The sequence below is a fragment of the Dysidea avara genome, chromosome 5 (assembly GCF_963678975.1).
Source record: "Dysidea avara chromosome 5, odDysAvar1.4, whole genome shotgun sequence".
Taxonomy (NCBI): Eukaryota; Metazoa; Porifera; class Demospongiae; order Dictyoceratida; family Dysideidae; genus Dysidea; species Dysidea avara.
In genome coordinates this window covers 5,148,542-5,172,154 of record NC_089276.1, presented here as the reverse complement: position 1 = coordinate 5,172,154, position 23,613 = coordinate 5,148,542, and the positions used below count along the sequence as shown (strand labels likewise).

Here is a 23,613-nt window from a genome sequence, read left to right as displayed (position 1 = left end):
TCCACAGCTGGCCAAGTGGTTAGCAAGCAAGGATTTTTAGTTGAAAAATTCTGAAACAATTTTTTTAATCCTGGGGCTGTGATATACTCTGTATGTACTTGCTTCACTACTCAGTCAAGTGCAGTAGCATGTATCAGTATGTTGCAGTGATGTTGTGCCATCTCAGTGGATAATTCACTTTCTTGTAACTATCATATCTGTGACCATTGCTTACATTGACCCATAACTGAGCAACATGGACCTGAGCAAAGAAGGTGAATTACAGCAGTACACTGAAACATGTTTGTTCCACTTAAAACTTGCTAGAAGAAATACTGTGCAGGTGACATATTGTATGTCCATTATATCTCAATATCAAAATACGCAGTGAAAACTATTGTGTAACTATTTTTGCAGTAGTGGATACACAGGGATACCCCCCCCCCCCCCCCCCCCAAACTGTACTTTAATAGAGCAGTCAGTCAAATAGCCTAATGGAACAGAATTATTGCTGAGTATGAAAACTTGCATCTACAGCACCAACCCATGGACACACTTAGCTATGTAGCCTGCTAGATAAATGCACCTGGTCCTTTGTGTGTCATTCTATATGAAAATGAATTTTAGGCTCACAACTAAACTCATGACTGTCACTGATCCCTACATGCAGCTCTTGATCAATGCAGACCACTTATAAAGTATTATTTATTACTGTGGCTTAGATATTTGTGCATAAAACTACTCTACACATCAAAATTTTAGTCCTAAAATGTATAAAATACTTTTAGCTCCTGGGGGCATCCCATGCTTTATATAGGTGTACCTGCTACCCTGGTTATGGTGTACCCCTTGCCAAATACTGAATCCACCGTTTCATCCCATCCACGAAATATAATTGTTATGCTTACCACAAGTGTTTTAAAATCTATATTTTAAAGCATATGACTAACGTAGACATGCACATGGTTATTTATTAAGCTAGTTGTTTGTTGTATGTAATTTATGCAATCTGTGTACATATTAGGAATTGCAATGACTGCAGCATCTGATATTAGTACAGATTTGGTTAGTAGTAATCAAATTACTGACTACTCATTTGTTATTCAACCTTTTACACTTGATTCATTCAATGCAATTTTTCGTTGCATTTCTGGACTGGGACCATCTAATGATGATGGAAATATTGTACTGGGTGGATGGTACTTTAATGGAATTGCTTTACCTGTTTTACAAGATTGCACTGGTCCTGTACTTGAACAGCGAGGAGCAAGTCGTATAAACTACCCAGGAATAATCAACTTATATCTGTGTGGAACACTCACTACTACTGAAGAAGGTGTTTATACATGTGTCATAATGAACAGTTCAATGATGAACCAGAACTTGAGTGTGGGTATGTACCTTAGTGGACGAAGTAAGTTACTGAATATGTTTCTGTCACCTCATTGTTATCCATACTCCATCTCTCACAGCATCTCTAAGTATTGATCCACCATCATCATCTACTGTAGCAGTTATCGATGGTACTCTGCTCACATTGTCCTGTACCTCACGAGGTTCTCCCCCAGACACATTCACATGGAGGAAAGATAGTGGTTCAATAGTACAGTCCACTAGTATCACTACAGTGACTCATACTGATACTAATGCAGTGTTCCGTGCTATCTACTCCATTAATAGTGTTACTACAAGTGATAGTGGAACATACACGTGTACTGTGACTAATCCTATTGGAAGTGACAGTGAGACCATCACTGTTAATGTTGGTGGTAAGTCTGATTATTATTACACAAGTACAAGGAAGATTAGGAAATTTAAAGATTATAGACATAAAAGTAGTGAATGCTTATATCAAGTTACATGGTAGTATGTCATGTGGACCGAGAAGCCAACACACAACATTGTGAGTATGTTGGCAGGAAAAAAATTTTCATGCAATTGTAGCTTTGTGTTACCTTTATAAAATGAAATGATTTTTGCTGTGAAAATGCCCTCCACCTTAAGTAATCCATCTCCTGTGAGTTGCTAGTCCTGCCCAAAACAATTTGCCTGCACAGACGTGAGTGTGCCATGTGGTGCACAGGCATACCAGTGGTTGTTCACTGAGCGGCAAACTGTGTTCACATGGCTGCCAAAGGCTTTGCTTTGTATATATATATATATATATATATATATATATATGTATATATGCATGTATGGTGTATGTACGCACATATGTGCATGTGTATGGATATGTAGATACAATCTATATACACAGATGCACAAATAACTCTTTATCTCTGTTTAGCTCCTATGATCTCAATTAGTTCTAATCCAGCTGGTACACCAGTTAGTGGATCTACTAACACATTTGACTATCCCATATTGAGTAGTGTCACTCTGACATGTATGGTGGACCCCTCACCAGCAACCACTGTCACTTACCAGTGGAATACTGGAGGATGTTTTACTAGTTTTCGTCATAATATTCCAACATGTTTTCCTGCTAATCAAACAACACAAAATGTAACTGGTAATAATCTACTTGCAGAGGATGCTGGTACCATCACTTGTACTGTAACTATTGATGGTGTTGACTACACCAGTGATCCATTTACAATTCGTATATCAGGTATTCACGTGATACATTAAAGTGTAGTGATTGTGATGTTGCCTCCAGCTGTGGGTGTCTTACTAGACACTTAATATTTTCAACTTGCTATCTATGTCATTGTGTGTTTCTAAAGGTAGCACCCTATCATACAGTATGGTAGTTCTGTATATTAGTTATCATGGTGTTTTGGGCTTTCTTACCCTTCAAAAGCACCCAAAAATAGCAGTTTGGTGGTATTGGTTAGGCATAACTAACCCCAAAAATGCCTTCAGAATGAACCCAAATCTTTCCAACAAGTTTCTATGGAATTTTAAAATTTTCTATTTAACTGAATTGTCTACAAACTGACTAACTAACTAACTGACTAACTAACTAACTAATTAACTAACTGACTAACTAACTGACTGATGCCTTCAGTCATCAACGATGCATAAGGCCATGGCTTGATTTTTTCACTGCTTCATTCCGAGATGTGCCTTTAGCCAACTACAGTATGTACAATACATGCATCATGGATTTACCTTATACCTCCTTTGTGTCCCACTTCTTTTTGCTGACAATGCAAGGTATCAGTTTGCTCACAGTAGCATAATACAGCTTCCTGTGGCTGTGGTGGTAGCTATTACACTTATCACCTGTATTTTCTGTAGTGATTGCAGCTTAATTCTCATACTGTTCTTCATTCGTATTGGTGTGTAACAGATTATTGCAGTGCATGTTCAGATGCAAAATTAAGTATATGGCATGCCTAGTGCCATTCTTTCTTTTGATGCGGTACATTAGTCACAACTACTGTATGTTGTCAAAAAGTAAACAAACAAGTAGAAGGAATAATTAGAAACTGAGGAGGGAATAGCAAAAAGTTGCGAAGCTAGATAGGTTGTCTATACCTACAGATAATACTATTGGACACTTAATCCCTGCTTCACATAGGCAGATCTGAGGGGGAGCAACCCAAGGGGGGCTTTGCCCCCTGTCCCCCACTGTACTTAAAGGACTACAAGTGCACAAAATTTTCAACTAGAGTAGGGACCATAGCACATCGATAAAAAGTACTGAAACAAGTTGGAGTAGTCCATGATATTAAATCACAGTAAAACAATAAGAAGTGTTACATCCCAACTGTGCATTTCACACTTCTTATTGTTTTACTATCATGGACTACTCCAACTTGTTTCAGTACTTTTTATCAATGTGCTATGGTCCCTACTCTAGTTGAAAATTCCAAATTTTTTGTGTGTACCTGTTTGTTAACTTTTTTTGTAAATAATTTTATTATGACTGGTGAACCCACGCATACTGCATCTGAAATGGCGCAGCGCACCTCAGCCCCTTATCGTCTGAAAAGTGAACTATCCATTATGCTTCATTGTCAGCTATGTTCAGGGCCGGGGCCCAGAGATTTTGAGTGGTCTGGCCAGACATAGACTGCAATGAAGGTCATAGTCATGCACACTACTCAGTTTTTATTGATCTAATATGATCTGTAAATCAGAGATTATCTGTTTTGGTGTGTTACTTAACTGCATGTGCTATATAAGCACACGCAGCATGTTAAGCTAGAGGGGTCAGGAGGCATGCTCCCCCAGGGAAACGTTTGAAAACAGATGCTCTGAAATGGCATCTGGAGGCTATTTTACATGCAAAGTCTCTTCTTTTTGTTAACATCAATGGTAATTTTGTGCTATATTACCAAATAATTGAGTTTCATATCTGACTATTATAGCTAGTAGCTAATTTTATTTTCATGATGTATACAAAAATTTCTCAACATGAAAGTTTAGTTTTAGATTGTAACTGCATGCTAATGCATGACATGCATGATCAATCAGTGTGCCATGCAGATGACTGACTCACTGGGTAATTTTAAGACAGTTAACACAGTGGTAATGTCTTACACTATAAGCTATATTCTATACTGGATGCTTTATTAGAGTATCACGATGACTGTTCTATTAGAGTATATTTTGATGACTGCTCTATTAGAGTATCTCGATCCTTTCACTAAAATCAAGTAGCTGAAAAGTGATTGGCCGGACCATGGGCTCCGGCCCTGACCCATTGCACAGCATTTTGAATCAAAAACTGTTCGTAAAGCACCACTGCAATTCATGAATACCAAAAGAAAGAAATCGTACCGCACGTCCCAATCATATTAATTATCGTCTGAAAAGTGAAATATCCATACACTTTGCTGTCGGCTATGTTCAACCCGTTACACAGCAGTACGAATCAAGAACTGTTCGATAGGCACCTCTGCAATCAAAGTAGCCACTATGAAAAATACAGACGATTTCTGTTTCGAATGGAAGCCATCACGTGCTACCACCAAATCGACACCTTTTGCTGTCAGCAAAGATGAATGGGACACAAAGGAGGACACTGGTAAGTCTATGAAGAATGCATTGTATGTACTGCGGTATGCCAAAAGGCACCTCTTGGGACGAAGCGACATCGAACAGTGAAACATTCAAGCCCGTAGCCTTAGTCATTATCAAGTTACACTTGTCTGAATGCATCAGTCAGTCAGTCAGTCAGTCAGTCAGTCAGTCAGGCAGGCAGGCAGGCAGGCAGGCAGGCAGGCAGGCAGGCAGGCAGGCAGGCAGGCAGGCAGGCAGGCAGGCAGGCAGGCAGGCAGGCAGGCAGGCAGGCAGGCAGGCAGGCAGGCAGGCAGGCAGGCAGGCAGGCAGGCAGGCAGGCAGGCAGACAGGCAGTCAGTCAGAAAATTCCATTAATTAAATTATTTTTATAATTCCGTAGCAACTTGTTGAAAGCGTTTCGGGTCGATCTGAAAGCTTGTTTGGGCTTAGTTTTGTCTAACAAATACTGCCTCATCGTCATCTGGGAAAATTGAGACTGATTTTGGGTGATGTTATTTCATGGACCACGCCTACTCCTTTGTGGTCCCTACTATACAGTAACTATCGTACTGTATGATATTGGTACCAGAAACAGGAATCATGCATTTACACTGTATTCAGAAGTACAGAAAGCCAACAAGCGAATAGAAGAGAACAGTTATAAATGCACTTCACAAATGTACGCTGTACACTGTGAAGAAAATGAGAAAAATAAGTTTGTGCTAAAGATTGAGATACTCTAATAGAGCAGTCACTACTCTAATAGAACAGTCACAATTCTAATGTCATTAACTGACAATATTTGCATATTATTACAACGCTACCTTGTGTTTAGTACACTTTACCATCAAACAGGTTTATCTAACCAATTTTATATGCTTTGCAAAGCATGCATAGTGATTTAGTTTGCCATACATTAGTCCTAATAGTAGGAGTGCAATTCATCCCAAATCTCATGGCTTATTTCTGTAATTGCACTGTAAAGTAGCCAATCAAATAAGCTGACAATAGGAACCTTTAAAGTGCAACAAATGTAGACATTTTGAGTAGCCAATTAAAATTGCTGACATGTAAATCCTATTAAGTGCAACAACAAATGATGTATTAAACAGAAGAATGATGCAATCACCTGGTAGAAGTTAATGGCCACATAGAACTGGATAGATGTGTACTACAAACCATGAAGGGTGGTCACTATGTGATTAGTAGGTAATCAATCACACATATTTTTGTGCAATTATGGATTAATTGTACTCGTGTTACTCGTACAATTATTCCCTAATTGCACTCAAATATGTGTGATTACCTGTACAACTAGCTATGAAAATGCTCCCAAATTCAAATCTAGGAGACCTAATTAAATTTTTTTTTTCTCAGAAAATATCCAACTAGATTCTTAGAAAGTATATGCCCTTCTTCATCCAGCTAACTATACTAGACAAAGTTATGCAAATAAATATAACTTATGTACTATAGAGTTTCATTCTTCTCCCACTAACGGATTTTATCCTATAACTTCTTGCCCTCCCTCAGCCCCCCTAGCAGTGTCTCCTAGATCCACCTATGCTACTTCAGTTAGCAATTAAATTTCCATTAGTATATCTGCAGGTATAGGCAACCTGTCTTGTTTCACAACTTTTTTTTTGCTATTCTCTTGCTTTACTTTTTATCCTTTGATCCTTAATATAATCTATAATCCAACTTAGAATTTCCAATTTTCCTTCTACAATATCTTGCCCATGTATACTTCCACCTTTGCAGGCTATTACACACATGTTACATAATTGCACTAAACTTTACTCATTAGAAAAGGGCTGCAATAGTGTGATTAAAGCTGACCTTAGTGTCTTTTATTTTATGTGACTGTCTCAGTTACAACTTGCATAGTTTGCACAAGCATGCATTTTGAAAAAAAACAAAATTTTTGAAAATTCATAAAATGATGCATGGTACAAAAAAGTTTTTATCAAGCAAAGAAGCAAGACTCAAATTAGTTAAAACTATACACCATCTTATTTGCCTGCTCATGGAGAGTTTGTAACTCTTTGTTTCATTTCTGTGGCCCCAATGGTGTGCATGTCACATGCGTTTGTTTCTCATTTTCAATACAACTGCCTCCATATGTATATGCTCAAGTGACTACAGGTTTAAAACTATACCTTGTTTGATTGTCAATCCATAGTAAACATTTCATGCCAACTTCCTATGCTGTAGATTGATGCAAACGCAAGTTATGGCTGTAAATATAAGTGTTTATTTTAGTATAGTCACTGTACAAATTCATTTTCCAAAACTGCTCACCACAATAGGTTGAAACTTTGGTGAAACATTCCTTGGACATTAGAAGTAGTACTGAGAAAAAATGAAAGTTGTGTGAACTAGGCAGGTTTTTGCTGAGACGGTCACATATACTAGAAGTGAAATAGGTACTTACTTGGAATGATTGGTTTACTTATCTTCTGAATAGTAAATAGAATGGCCATGTGTTGTATTGCACATGTACGTAGTATTGCTGAAATTTATTTAAAGCAGCCTATGAAGGGTTCGCAGTAAGAAACATTGTAGCTAGTGTAGTTATAGAGGCTTATCTAACTTGGATGTTTCAGTTTGTACAACTTTGTGTTTTAAGTATCATTAAACACACAAAGGTTAATGCCTTGGAGGTTAATACTTTGTTGCACTATATTTACGGTATGCAAAAAAAAAACAGAAAACAATGGATGAATACAGAACAATGGAATATTTTATAGGTGGCAATAAACAGATGCGGGCAGTGGACAGGAAACAGAGGATTTATTTGGAGTAGTCTAATGTGGTAAGTGTGGGTTTGCTAGTCGTAGTAATGTTACAAAAAGTAAACAACAAGTGTAAGGAATAATTAGGAATTTTAAGCTCAATTGAGTATCATAGAAATAAAAAGTAGTAAAACAAGGGAAGTCTAAAGATGTACTGGTGTACATGTTTTCCCTACTTCAGTCATGGGTATAGACTGAAGTAGGGATTAAGTGTCCACTAGCACGTATATCTTCAGTTGTAAGCGATCTTTCTTGTTTCATTATCTTTTATTTCTTCGATCCCTTATACTGCTTTTTGCTGTAATTATTGATTTTGTTGTAATTGTTTGGGACAGATCTTGTCCCCTGGGCACAACCAGCTGGATCTGTCTGCCCACTATAATTATACAACCAAGTACTATAGATAATAAGAAATGTGGTTAAAATTACGTCATAAATAAATAAATAAGGTTTGAGAAAATTACAAGGCCTACAGACATGTACTAACCAGGGATAGATTTGCCTGTGAACGAAGGCACAAATGTATAATAATTATGCCGTTTTATGTTGATGACTTGAACGGGAGTGCAATTCTATATATCGCTAAGTGCCACACCCAATATACTTTGCTATTTACAATGACTACAGTGGAAGGATTAGCAACCACGGAGAAAGACCACTGGATTACTGATCATTTGTAGATAGTGCCTCTTTATTTTGAGTTGTTTTCAAGTGTTCCAAGTTGCCATGCCAAGGTGCCAGTAGATTCACTTAATGTGAAGAACAACTTTAGGAACAACTTGAAGAGTATGTTTTTGTGTTAACATGATTTTTGTTGTCTGTTTGTATTATTTTGTGTACCTCAGATGATCCTTCAGCTGGCTTGCTAATTATTTTCACCTTCAGTGTTGCCAATAATGCATTGTTGCATACAGTATTGTGTCACAGAGGGGCTAGCTCTGTCACGCTGGACTTTACTTGTAAATAGTTCAATCAGCTTTGACTAACAAAAACTAAAATTTTATTCATTGATTCAAAGTATTTATAGGTACAAAACTATGCACAAAATTCTATCCTATATTACAAAGCATGCATGCAGAAAAACAAACAAACGTTCCTAACCTTACAGTACACAACAACAAAATCAAAATTCCTAAGAAAGCATTACAACACCTACAAAATGTGCCTACTCTACAAGTTATGCAACTACAAAAATCACCATTACAAAAATCACACTAACAAATAAAACAGTTCAATCCCTACACTCCTCCCTCCTTCTCCAGCAGCAAACTAGTTTGCTACTACTCTTGATAGAGCATCAGCATTACCATTAAGTGTTCCTGCTCGATGCTCCACCACAAACTAGTAAGGTCGTAATGCTAAACTCCACCTTGCTAATCTTGGATTAGTGTCCTTAAGGCGGTCCAGCCACTGTGAAGCCCGATGATCTGTTTGGATTGTGAATAAACGACCCAGTAAGTAGACTCTGAAAAAATCTGTGGCCAGTCTAATTGCCAGACATGCTTTTTCTACAGTGGAATAGCGAACATCTCTGGGTAGCAACTTCTTGCTATAGTATGCTACTGGGTGGTCTTTTCCCATGTTGTCCTCTTGACTGAGTACTGCTCCAACTCCTCCCTCTGATGCATCAGTTTGGAGGATAAATGGTTGGGAAAAATCAGGGCTTTTTAGAACAGGGGCTAAACATAGTAAATCCTTCAGTCTCTGCCAGGCTTGCTGACATTTTTCAGTCCAGACTACTCTATTTAGTGCACTCTTCTTGGTCAAGTCAGTCAGGGGGATTACTACTGAAGCGTAATTTGGCAGAAATTTCCTGGAGTATCCAGTAATACCAAGAAACATTCTCACTTGTGTCTTATCTTAGTTTGTCAGTTTCTGGTTTCACTATGCCTCCTCCCACAATGTGGCCAAGGTATATACAGTGTTCCATAGCATACTGACACTTGCTTGGTTTAGCTGTTAAGCCAGGTTCTCTCAACCCTGACAAAATTGAGCGTAAATGCTCAAGGCACTCTTCCCATGTTTCACTAAAAATCGCTAGATCATCTAAATAGGCAGCCGAAAATGATTGGAGCCCATGTAGGAGACAGTCCATCATCTTTTGGAATGTTGCTGGGGCTCCCTGTAGGTCAAATGGCATCATCCTGAACTGAAAGAAACCAAAGGATGACTGAAAGGCTATCTTATCACGATCTGATTCAGCCACTGGGACTTGCCAATACCCTCATGTCAGGTCCATTGTTGAACTACACTTTGCTTTTCCCAAACGGTCTAATAAGTTATCGATGCGAGGCATCGGGTAAGCATCAACTCTAGATACACTATTCAAACGACGGTGGTCAACACATAGCCTCAATGTGCTGTCTTTCTTTTGACCGACACTAATGGAGACTGGATGATGGTTCTATTATCCCACTTTCCAGCATCTGATCCAACTCAGCCTTCACTGAATCACGATAAGCATGTGGTACACGATAAGGAGGGCGGCAAATTGGACTAGCATTTCCTGTATCAATAAAGTGTTCCACTAGGGATGTTCTGCCGGGTTTGGATTGGAGCACATCAGTAAATTCCTCAAGCAGTTGCTGCAACTGGCTCTGTTGATTGCTCCGTAACCGTGACCCAATAGTTGGTTGTCCACTCTGTTGCTCAGTCCAGGCTGGTACTGTATCCTCCAGCATGTCATTATCTGATTCTCCTGACTGCTCCTCAACCCATAAACTGATCTCAGTGTTCTCTGTAAGGCAATGAAACAGTTTAGCATGTTCACATGAAAAACTCGCCTCTTTCTCCTTCTGTCATGCATGTCAATCAAATAGTCCACTTCTCCAATACGTTTCACCACCTCATATGGGCCTTGCCACTGAGCTAACAACTTACTAGTAGAGGTGGAGAGTAGGACTAACACTTGGTCTCCTGGCTAAAATTCTCTGTGTCTTGCGTTCTTATCATACCAGTACTTCTGGTCCATCTGAGCCTTTGTCAGATTCTGCTCTACTAATTTTGACATCTGTTGTAACTTTTCTCTAACGTCTAGGATGTATGACACCACACTAACATCTTGGGACTCTGCCGCTTGCCAGGACTCTTTTAATACTGATAGTGGTCCTCTGACACTCCGTCCATATAACAGTTCAAATGGTGAGAACCCTGTAGATGCTTGGGGAACTTCTCTGTAAGCAAAAGAACATATGGCAGTAACTTGTCCCAATCTTTACCTTCCTTATCAATAACTTTCCTTAACATCAGCTTGAGGGTTTGGTTGAATCATTCTACCAGCCTGTCAGTTTGCGGGTGATATGGACTAGTTTGTAGTCCCTGCACCTCAACAGTCTGTAGAGCTCCATTAGGAGTTTAGATGTGAAGTTGCTACCTTGGTCTGTCAAGATGCTCTGAGGAATGCCAACACGAGCAAACAACTTAATCAGTTCTTCAGCAATGTTCTCAGCATCTATACTCCGAACTGGTACGGCCTCTGGATAACGTGTGGCATAGTCACATATCACTAACACATAGCGATTTCCACTGCGGCTTCTGGGTAATGGACCAACTATGTCCATGGCTATTTTCTGGAATGGAGTTGCAACAGTTGGTAGTGGCACTAGAGGAGCTTTGGGCACTTTCTTGTGACCAGACTTCTGGCACTGTGGACAACAACGACAAAACTCCTCCACATCTTTGCATAAGGTTGGCCAAAAAATTGCTGTGCCACTCTCTGTCTAGTTTTGTCCTTCCCCAGATGGCCAGCCAACAGAATATTGTAAGCCAGTTCCAACACTTTTGAATGACATTGTACAGGTAAGACTAATTGTTCTATCACAAGTTCTGGTGCTTTCTTTTATGGCTTCCACTGGTGGTATAGCAGCCCAAGTGGTTGCAATGTGGCCTCTTTCTCCACAATTGTAGCACTTCACATGGCTTATTCCTGTAGACTTCCCCTTAGAGTCAGCTGCACTAATGCCACTCTTACTCTTTGGTTCCTTCGACACGTCCATTCTCACCACAGAATTGGCTTCTGTCTTTTTATTCTCACTCCTGTTCCCCAGACAGTCTTTAGCAAAGCATCCTGTCCGATCACAACTATAGCATCGCTTCTGGCTAACAACAGGCAGCTTGCGGTCACTACCTCCTACAGCACCTACTGTTTGCCTGGTCTGTACATATTCATCAGCAAGTTCCCAGCTCCCTGGAAGATTTTTGGCTTCTTATCTCGCACCCATGCCCGCATGTCCGGTGGTAGAGCTTCCAGCAGCTGTTCAAGGCCAACCATCTCCTTCATTTGAGCCATTGTAGTACATTCTCGAAGCCACTTGTTCTGTAAGTCCATCAATCTTATGGACAGTTCACGGAAAGACTCTTCACAGCCTCGAGTAGCAGTATGAAATCGTCAGCGATAAGCTTCTGTATTAATGTCATATCGAGCTAAGATAGCTGCCTTAACTGCACTGTAATCTCCCACATCAGCTGGCGAAACAGCTGCATGTGCTAGTTGAACTTTACCAGTTAGTTGTGGAGCAAGGTGAATTGCCCATCGGTTTTCTGGGATCTCGTGAGCTTGCATGATGCGTTAAAAAGTCACCAAGTACGGTTCAATGTCATCCTTAGCTGAGAGGGGCACAAGCTTAACTTCTAATGAACTGCAGGGTGGTGGAGCTTTCTCCTTACTTGTTGCCATGCCCATTAGGGCTTGCATGTGGTCCTGCATCTGTTGCATCTGTGCTGTAATTAGTTTCTCCCATTGTTCCATTTCAGCTTGGCGGAGCTTTCTCTCAGTAACAATCTTTTCCTCGTGAGAAGCACGCTCTTCTACTAACATTCGAACCATGTCCTCTAGGGCTGTAGTGTTTGACATCTTGGCGGCTGGTTTTCGGTGTTGCTTTGGCATACAGTCACGAAAGTAACTAGCTGGGTAGCTATAGAAACACTCCTGTCACCAATTGTCACAGAGGGGCTAGCTCTGTCACACTGGACTTTACTCGTAAATAGTTCAATCAGCTTTGACTAACAAAAACTAAAATTTTATTCATTGATTCAAAGTATTTATAGGTACAAAACTATGCACAAAATTCTATCCTATATTACAAAACATGCATGCAGAAAAACAAACAAACGTTCCTAACCTTACAGTACACAACAACAAAATCAAAATTCCTAAAGCAGCATTACAACACCTACAAAATGTGCCTACTCTACAAGTTATGCAACTACAAAAATTGCCATTACAAAAATCACACTAACAAATAAAACAGTTCAATCTCTTACATGCTGCAATATAATGTGCTTCTCCTGTATGTTTTCAATGCATATGCAGTATGCAGTATTGTGTTACATATCATTATGCCATTGCCACACCATTGATGTACTGGCACTCAGCTACCAGCCGGTAGTTTTGCATGGTCAAGCTGAGGAAAAGCCTTGCCTGTCAAGCCATTAGCTATGTGGAGAAGGCACAGTTATTAAGTTTGTGTGATAATGCATAGCTCTCAACCTGGAGCCTTTCAGTTCCAGGAGTGAGATATCACTCACATGCACTTTGAAACGAAACTATATAAGCACTGCCATAATTACGTTCCATGCAATCAATGGAGATAACAAACACAACATACACAAAAATGTGCCCTTACCCTAATAATTGCCATGTGGTTATGCTTGCTGCTGCCTATTACCTACTTACCTTAAACTATATTGTTGGGTCTATATACAGTAGGTAGTTACAGTCTGCAATGTTACCACACACTGGAATTGTACTTGTTCTTGGTGACATATCCATTATTATCTGGTATTGGATTATTATCCCTTGATTGAAGGAACTGCAATCTTTCACAGTGATCAGCTACATGCAGCGGCCATTTATTCTCCAAAATTTAATTTTGTCTTGCAGTGTATCCATGGCATCATTGTTCTTGACAACTCCATGTCTTAATCCAGTACCCTGGTCCATTCTCATTAAACAACTGCTTTGAATCATGTGACTCAAATTGTGTATAGATACATACTACAATTAATTTATGAACTGTTTAATGGTTGTTTGAACTTTAATACCATAGTATGTGCTTGCATGCACACTTCAACTTGTGAGAATCATGTAGGAGGGGTGACAATGCATGATGTGGTCTTCCATGGTCGGGTAATCAAGACAACATAATATAATAGTAGCAGGCCCTTAGTATTATAATTGCATATATCACTTATGTTTATTGTATGTGCTACTGTGTATTTGCTACTGTGTATGTGCATCTTTTCTACCCACACACACTGTGCTGGCCATGCACCCCATTACTACTGTAGGGTGTCCCATTGGTGGTTGTACTTGGTTGTATGTGCCCCGAGCCTAGTGATTACGCAACTAAGTACTAAAGATAATAAGAAATGCGGTTAAAATTACATCATAAATAATAAATAAATAATTAATTAATGTTCTCGAAAACTACAAGGCCTAGAGACATAAACTAACCGGGGATAGATTCGCCTGTGAACGAAGGCACAACCATATCAAGACTCACGGTAGTGAGTCGCGCGGCCAAGAAACTACAAAGCGCACGCCCAATTAAAAGACGCGCGGCCACTACTGTGAGTTATTTACGTGTAGAGCCGGTTTTGCAATATTAGTCCTAAATTATGCAACATCTCTCAATAGATTTGTATTGCGTTACGTGATAAAAAATCTTTAGGAGTCGTTATAGTTTTCTTGCGACCTCGCTAAAATAAAAAAGTAACCATCGCAAAATAAAAAATAGGCGTATTTCACTTTATTTCTCTACCTTATGTTACAACTACTGTCACGTTATACCAGTCAACATAGTCGTGTTTGTATAGTCCATCTAGCACTGACATTATCCAATCCTGGTTTGCCTATACGCGTATTTTCTTCAATCAATCTCTAATCCCTACAATAACTTTTAAAGACACGACGTGGACACAAACTCTAATGCCTGATAAACAAGTTGTGACAGCGTGCTGAACCGTAAGTTCCCTAGGGATGGCGTTTTAAGCAGAAATCTTTTAAATTCCATTTAGTACCACACCCCATGCGAGCGTTTATAAATCGCCAGTTGTCTTATGGTTTGAAGAACAAAATCACTAGCGAAGGTGCTTTAAGCATACTCTTCAATTCTCTATTTACATGTAATTTTTAATAGATTAACCACAAAGGCCGGTAAGGTGAATACAAAAGGTAACAAGCCTTTAGGGGTTACCACCTCTATGTAGTATGTACCATGTAGCTTGTGTTGTGGCTTTCATTAAGTATTATGCACACACAAATGGTGCAACAAAATTTTGTAATGGATTGCTCGAATGTGGTTGGTGGTGTTGTGGCTCGAATGTGGTTCGTGGTTTGCCAGTGACCATGTATGAGTTGGGGTTGGTCCACACAACTTACACAATATTCAAATTTCATGATGGCCATGATAATTTCTTGCCATATGGTAAACATACAACAATGTGTAACAACGTTAATTAACATCACATCAAGACTTGACTAAAAATAGTTCCAACAATAGTGATGATTTCTTGTATGTCAGCATGACGATACTGAGACCTGTAAAAGAATAAGCAGGCACTGAAGTTAACCTTAAATTAAACACTCATGCAACCGACCTGGAACATCAGTCGCAACACCAAAAACACTTGTTTCGATATCTGATGACACAATCTAGCAGGCACTGAATTAAAAGAGAATGTACAAAAAATCAATATGCCGGGCTGTGTCAATAATAGCATGGATAATCAAAATGAACAAAAATTATATCCCAGGCTAAGTGAATGAATAACATAACTGTTGGGTAAGCATGTTAAACCAGAACATTAGGACATTAGTCAAACCAGAACATTAGGACATTAGTCAAACAAAAGTACGCTACCACAACTTGGTCATAATACAATGTTTGTACCACTGGACTTCACACTGGTTGCCCAAAAATTGTGCCATTCTGGGACAACAGCATAATATTATGAAACAAATAGTTACTACAACACAGAAGGCTTACTGTTGCACTGTCTACACTGATATACCGTAATTTAAAAACATAACAGGTGGGCATTAAATACAATACACTTAATATCTGGGTACTAGGAAAAAATCACTAACATCACAACATGTAAACTGACCTGGAAATTAACACCCTTGATGCCACTACAGTCTACACTGGATACTTGTTCGAACCCATCAACACTATGCCTGATACATCTGAGTAGATTGACCTGCAAATTCACATCACTAGTATACAGTGATAATTGATAACTGCAAAAACAACAATTGCAATAATACAATTCTTCTGCACGTCAACTGACCTGAAATTCATGACACTCAATACCGAGACCTGTAAAAGAATAAGCAGGCACTGAAGTCAACCTTAAATTAAACACACATGCAAACTGACCTGGAACATTGGTCTCAACACCAAAGACATCTGTTTCGATATCTGACAAAACAATCCAGCAGGCACTGAATTAAAAAGAGAATGTGCAAAAAATCAATATGCCGGGCTGTACCAATAAAGGATGAATAATCAAAATGAACTAAAAATATATATCCCATATGCAGGTTAAGTGAGTAACATAACTGTTGGGTAAGCATGTAAACCAGAATATTTGGTCATTAGTCAAACAAAAGTACGCTATCACAAACTGGTCACTGATAATTGATAACTACAAAAAGAACAATTGCAATAATACAATTCCTCTGAATGTCAACTGACCTGAAATTCATGACACCTGTATCTTTGTTCCTGCATGGTCTCATCTTTGTTCCTGCATGGTCTCAACTTACATATGTACCATGATCACATTCAACTGCTAGTGGATAAACCAGTATGACCAGATGGCCTGCAAAAACCAACAAGCAGGTGTTAAATACAATACACATACCTAAAGCCTGGAATATGAAAAATATTATATAAGCATTATTCCACACTGATATAGTAATAGATTATAGGATGTTGTGGAACTTGCCTAAACGTGTAAACTTGAACATGAGGACAACCGCATAATCTGGACACTTGGAATTGTCCAATACCTGATGAACCGCAAGTAGGTACTAATGACATTCACTTCAACATTTTATCCCAGCTGGGTGAATTTCTTGTAACTGAGTAAAAAAGGTGTTTATTTTCCACCTGCAACCAAAGTTCTACATTTCTGTGGTTGGGTGTACATAAACTGACCTGGAAAATCAGTATGCCATAGGGGTATGGAAATGGTTCCTTTCCTTCTGTTGTGACATTACTTACAGCTGACTGGTAAATGATCATCAATGTCCCCATGGACCCCAACAATGAGTATACCAACAACTTCACAAGTTGGAATGAATTTCCTTTCAACATCTGGTGGACAGGTCCAAAAACCCTATCGCACAAACACGGTGAATCAGTGTGTGGCGATGTGACACGTTGCACAAACTTCACTCCTCGTTTCGTTAGCATTCAAGACCGGCATATATCATAGAGTCCCTCAGTATTCTTGACTCTTACTTTTTCAAGCGTTGCTCAAGCGATGTAGTTTCTCACGAGGGGCTCGAGTTTCTCAATAAAGTCGAGCCGATTAAAGTACGCCTCACCATCCAGTTACATTCTTAAACCATTCAATTTAAAACCACGTATCATGAGTGTCCGCTTAAGGTAATTAGGGACTTTCCACGAGATTTCCCCTAAATAGATCACGTGTTAGTTGTCAATCTGGTGGATTCTGGTGGTATACATGGTTCAACAATGCGGTAAGTGTAGTATAAGCTGTCAATGAATAATTGTTTGTACACTACTAAACTAAGTTATTTTTGTGTGATAAGCATGCTTGAGGAAGGGTCTGGGGGACGAGACTAATGTTTTGACAGCAGTTGATGGACAGCAGTTGATGATGGCCAGGCAAAGAACTGCGAGAAGAACTACTATGATAGTATGATAGTAGGGAAAATTCCCACCCCTATAGCTCTGCCTAGGGGCATTAACTAGCATTATCTACAGCTACTGTATTATGTTGCTGTCTACAGCTACTGTATTATGTTGCTGATATGTACATTCAGGCCAAGAATAAAGGTGAAAGTGGTAGTAAGGCTCAATCCTATTATTCTGCTGAACAGGCAAGGGAGTCTGGGACTCTGGGGACATGTTCCCTCAGGAAAGTATAAGTACTACAACTCTTTTGTTTTAATTGCTTCATCAAGTATAAAAATTTCAGTCAAAAGGTGATGATCGAGCTCTGGTCTTATGCACTGGTTGGAGTGGTTGTATCGATACTGCACTGTGACATCCTTGAGGGGTTAGTGCTGGCATTGTCCATGGCAATACTATTCCATCTCCCCGAGTCTTGATGATTGAGTCCTTCATTCCTTTCTCTGCTGCTCCAACCCTGAAGTTGTGACCACAGTCAAAAGGTGACGATCGAGGCTCTGGTCTTGCATCTATACTGTACTGCAACACCCTTGAGGGGTTAGTACCGGCATTGTCCATCGCAATACTGTTCCATCTCCCATATACAAGTCTTGATGGTTGAGTCCTCTATTCCTTTCTTTGCTGCTCTAATCCTGAAGTTGCGACCAAAATATTAAAAAATGGTTAAATGATTATGATGATAACAATTACAAATGTATTTATAGCTGTGTAGCAACTGTGAACTAATTAGGCACTTGCAAGTTTAATTAGGTGTCTGAAGCATTTAACATGCACAGATATGAGATATATTCATCACGTGCAGGCAGTAAAGATAAATTTACTCTAATAGAACAGTCATACTACACCGTAAATTCATACTTCCGAATTTACGGTGTTATGAAACAATCATTATGTATGGATTTTACTGACTCTCCAAGATAATATTCTGCATTAATGTTAATTGCTCATTTCCAAAAAAATTACCTTTTAAACCAAATATAGAGTCTATCACTGACAAAAATGAGTGATATCCACCCCAAAAACACCTTCGCTGTAAAAAAGGCGCGCCCAAGAAACTACAAGTACCTGGAACCCAATGTAAAAAACAAAAAGAAAAATCAGCTTAGCTGAAGTGAAAAGTAACTGGTAACTTAAAGAGCTGATATCTGAAGCGGCCAAGAATACAATTACTAAAGTTTAACCATGCAAGAACACCTTGGCTATAAAACAGGTGTATACATGAAAGTAACTGGCAACTGAAATGGCTGATATCTGAAGCGGCCAAGAATGAATGGTCATATACAACTAATTCAAAAATTTAACACTGAACCTTTATAATTCAGCTGTGTTCTATATTCACTCTTGCTGCATCGTAAAGTAATTTCTTTTAACTCTAATTGGCTGGTAATTTGGCCGCCTTTTTTTGCTCTATTATACTGACTATTAAAAAAGGCGGCCAAATTACCAGCCAATTAGAGTTAAAAGAAATTACTTTACGATGCAGCAAGAGTGAATATAGAACACAGCTGAATTATAAAGGTTCAGTGTTAAATTTTTGAATTAGTTGTATATGACCATTCATTCTTGGCCGCTTCAGATATCAGCCATTTCAGTTGCCAGTTACTTTCATGTATACACCTGTTTTATAGCCAAGGTGTTCTTGCATGGTTAAACTTTAGTAATTGTATTCTTGGCCGCTTCAGATATCAGCTCTTTAAGTTACCAGTTACTTTTCACTTCAGCTAAGCTGATTTTTCTTTTTGTTTTTTACATTGGGTTCCAGGTACTTGTAGTTTCTTGGGCGCGCCTTTTTTACAGCGAAGGTGTTTTTGGGGTGGATAATAATTACGTCTGTTCATGCTGAATACTTTAATGTACATGCAATTCTAAATAATGCCCAGTACCGCACCCATGCTGATTGCGCGAAGGAGAAGATTAGCGACCGTCAGCGGAGTGATTGCAGGAGAGCCAGAGGCCACTTTACACTTAAACAACAAGATTACAAGTATGTTAATGTTTGTACCTGTTTATTTTGTATCACGCATATGTGCTCCACTGAGAACACTGAACCAGCTGATGTGCTTGTGAACAACTAGGCAAAGAGTGTGTTTCAATGTTTTGTTGTATTGCGCATCTTCATCCTTCACCTGGCTTGATAGCTGGAATTATTTTCTATCCTTAGCTGTTACCAATAATCTTCAATCATCGAGAAGACCGCCCAGAAGATGCATGAAACAATTTGTAGCTAACTATCTCCTGTATGTTGTGTATGCATAATATTACTGACTGTGATCATAGTGCTTATGCTACACCACTGATTTACTGGCATATACCAGTGGCCTCTAGTTACAACAGAGTCTATTGTTCCAATTGGGATCATTTGCCAGTTATGCCTTTACCACCTTGTTGTGCATAGCGGCCTCACTTCATAACTTCAGAGACATGTCACACCTACAGTGCAAAGTAGGTAATTAAGAACCACACTGATTTTGATTCAGACTATGTTTGTGGCTGGTGTCTTCTTAGTGTTCAGTCTTGTTTCCAGGTGGCACAATGAGTGATCTTCCAGCCAATAATACATTGCTACGTACAATACTTTAATGTGAATCTCCAGTATGTCATCTATGGCTTAGTATGTTGGCAGAGACTAAAGACAACTGGTAGCTAAGTGCTGGTATACATCAGTAGTGTGGCAATGTCACATTGATGTGTACCAAGACACACGGTAGTGTGTCGTGCGGCCCAAGAAGCCGGCGCCCCACACTGTGAGTATATTAACAGGAAGAAATAAAACGCGATTTTAACACCTTTTTAGCTCCGTGATCCCTTATCCGATTAAAACTAAATTTGCTACACAAGTGCCGGCTAGGTAGGGGAGTCTAAATTCCAAATTTGAAGAAAATCGCTCCAGCCATTTCCGAGATACGAGCGGCCAAAGTTTGGGGTTTTTTCATTCTTTTTTTCTTCTTTTTGCACACTTCGCAAAATCCGCCATAAAACGTGAATGCGTGCTCCAATCGGGCTGAAATTTGGCACACTTAAAGGGCTCATTAAGGCGAATCTCAGTACCACGTTTGGTAGGAATCCGATGAACATTCACAGAGTTATGACTGATTATTTGCGTAAAATAAGGTCGAAGGTCTGTCACGCCCACAGGGCAAACCCCTTAAAGGAATGAGCTGAAAATTGCTGTGTAAATGGAGTAACTATAGTAGGAGTGCCTTTTTGGGGTTTGAAAGGAATCCAGTTAAAGGTCATCGATGTATGACACAAAACCCAACCTGTGTCACAATTACGCGATCGATTTTTATGAATAAAAAAAACTATTAGTTTTCACGCCTACCAGGCAAACCGCTTAGAGCAATGAGCCGAAAATCGGTGTGCAGTTGGAATAATTATCATAGAAAGTCCTTGCAGTAGTGCAGAAAAATTGGATTACAAACCACTGAGTTATGATTCGAAAGCCAACTACGTGTAGCAAATGCGAGATCGAGATACTCTAATAGAACAGTCACCCTAATAGAGCATTCAGCTACGTGTATAACTTACTCCATTATAGAATAGACTCTTTCCAAAAATACGTCACTGTTTAGCAAGACCTTTCCAACATTTTTATTGGGGCCACTGTCAATAATCACGATTGCGCTACATAGAAATACGGTGGTGAAAACAGCTCGAGCAGAGTAGTATTGTTAAAGGACAGGCCATAGAAGTCTTTGAGGTTGCAAATTAGTGTTCTGGTTAGAGGCAGGTGGTTATCAGGGTGCGAAACATCGACAACACTAATTTTCTTGTCTGCCCGTACAAGAAGCTGTTAAACAGCGTGCGGGAGGAGGTCAGCCGCTGTTACAGTTACTATTACCAATACAGAACTAATAATTACCCAAACTAAAATGCTATATAATAGCTTCTTGTACAGGCAGGCAAAGAAATTAGTGTTGTCCATGTTTCACACCTTGTTCAGCACTGATAACCACCTGCCTCTAACCAGAACACTAATTTGCAACCTCGAAGACTTCTATGGCCTGTCCTTTAACAATACTACTCTGCTCGAGCTGTTTTCACCACCGTATTTCTATGTAGTGCAATCATGATTATTGACAGTGGCCCCAATCAAAATGTCGGAAAGGTGTTGCTAAGCAGTGACATATTTTTGGAAAGAGTCTATAGAATTGCAAGTTATTTGTAGCTGAATTCTCTACAGGGTGACTTGTTGTAGCTGAACTCTCTACAGGGTGACTTGTTTATAACTGAACTCTCTTCAGTGTGACTTATAATGTTCTGGATCTCTATAGCTCTCTACAGGGTGACTTGCTTGTAGCTGAACTCCCTACAGAATTTTATTTTTTAAATTTATTTATTAAGGCTTTACAGCACAAGTGCTAAGGCTTTACAGCACAAGTGCTAAGGCTTTATAGCACAAGTGCTGAAGGTCTGTAGGACACCTGGTCCTACAGCCTGTTTAAAGTTGTTACAGAAAGTGTGTTTGAAAAGGTGGAGAAAGGAGAAAAAATCCATGGCTGCCTAGGTCCAGTCATGGATTTTTTCTCCTTTCTCCACCTTTTCAAGCACACTTTCTGTAACAACTTTAAACAGGCTGTAGGACCAGCCTTCGGCACTTGCGCTGTAAAGCCTTAGTTATACAACCAAGTAGTAAGAATAATAAGAAATGCGGTTAAAATTACGTCATAAATAAATAATTAATAATTAATGTTTGAGAAAACTACGAGGCCTAGAGACATGAACCAACCGGGGATAGATTCGCCTATGAATGAAGGCACAAACGTATAATCGTCGCTCCTGTTCGTGCTGATGACCTGACCATACGTGTAATTCTATATAACGCCCAGTACCACACCCTTGCTTAATTATTTACAGATTGCGCGAAGGAGAAAATTAGCGATGTCCACTTGTGTAAACAAGAAGATTACAAGTAAGTTTTTATGTTTGTAACATCTCAAGTCTCCATGCCAGCTGCCAGTGGATTCATTCACGTAAATAAACAATACAAGAAAACATTAAAACACATGCCATGCTCTTTACAATACAATTACATATAAAATACAAGTATACAATTTTGTCTTGTGCAGCTGGCATGGCGAACTTCCTTTGTGTTGGTGTCAGGCAATTCAATACTTGCTTAATCTTTTTTGCCTTCACCTGGCATAGCTACTAGGCTCTGGCTGGCTTGGCTGTCTTCCTTTATCTGGTTCATCTGGCTTGCATACTCCTACAGCATTGTGTAGCTATCTCCTGAAAGTTGTGTATGCATAACTATAGTGTGCACCCATCACTGTGCCATTGCTACATCACTGATGAACCTTACTTAACTCTAGTTGAAGTTGATATACAGTGTTGTATATTGGCTAATAATTTTTATCTGGTGATGTTGCCTATAATGTATTGCTGCATACAATACTGCAATAATGTATAGTTCTCTCCTGTATGTTTTGTATACATATACTTTGTACACATCACTGTGCCATTACCACACCAATGATGTACTGGCACTTAGCTACTGGTGGCCTTTAGTTACGATGCCACTATTGTGTTATATCTGTCACTACTGTGACATATTGAGATGATTTGGGGATCATGCCTTCACCACCTAATAGCCTCACCGGGGGGGCTGTCACGTTGGTGTATGTACTTGGTTGTATGTGATGCGGTCCTAGTAAATAAATAAAAAATAAATAAATAAATAAAATTCAGTAGGAAGTTCAGCTACAAACAGTTAATCTTATAGACAATTCAGCTACAAGCAAATCACCCTGTAGAGAGCTATAGAAATCCAGAACATTATAAGTCACCCTGTAGAGAGTTCAGCTACAACAAGTCACTCCGTAGAGAATTCAGCTACAAACAAATCACTGTGGAGAAGGCAATGCAAATTCACCTGAATTGTCGTAATTAAATTTTTTGCCATTGACCTACCATCACAGCCATTTCTTGGCCGCCACCTTGGATTTCACATCTTTTTTCACCTTGGCCTTTTTGGGGGCCGCACTCTTTTTACAGCT

General features: G+C 39.3%; 1 protein-coding gene across 1 annotated transcript in view; it reads left to right on the top strand.

The window, feature by feature from the left end:
• The first annotated feature begins 208 nt into the window (after positions 1-208).
• LOC136256797 (basement membrane-specific heparan sulfate proteoglycan core protein-like) overlaps positions 209-23,613 on the top strand; it is a 43,485-nt gene continuing 20,080 nt past the window's right edge. The window contains exons 1-4 of the mRNA XM_066049838.1: positions 209-322; positions 1,004-1,393; positions 1,452-1,748; positions 2,267-2,590. Of these exons, the coding sequence (XP_065905910.1) occupies positions 1,012-1,393; positions 1,452-1,748; positions 2,267-2,590 (1,003 nt within the window). The 5' untranslated portion in view covers positions 209-322; positions 1,004-1,011. The remainder of the gene's footprint in view (positions 323-1,003; positions 1,394-1,451; positions 1,749-2,266; positions 2,591-23,613) is intronic.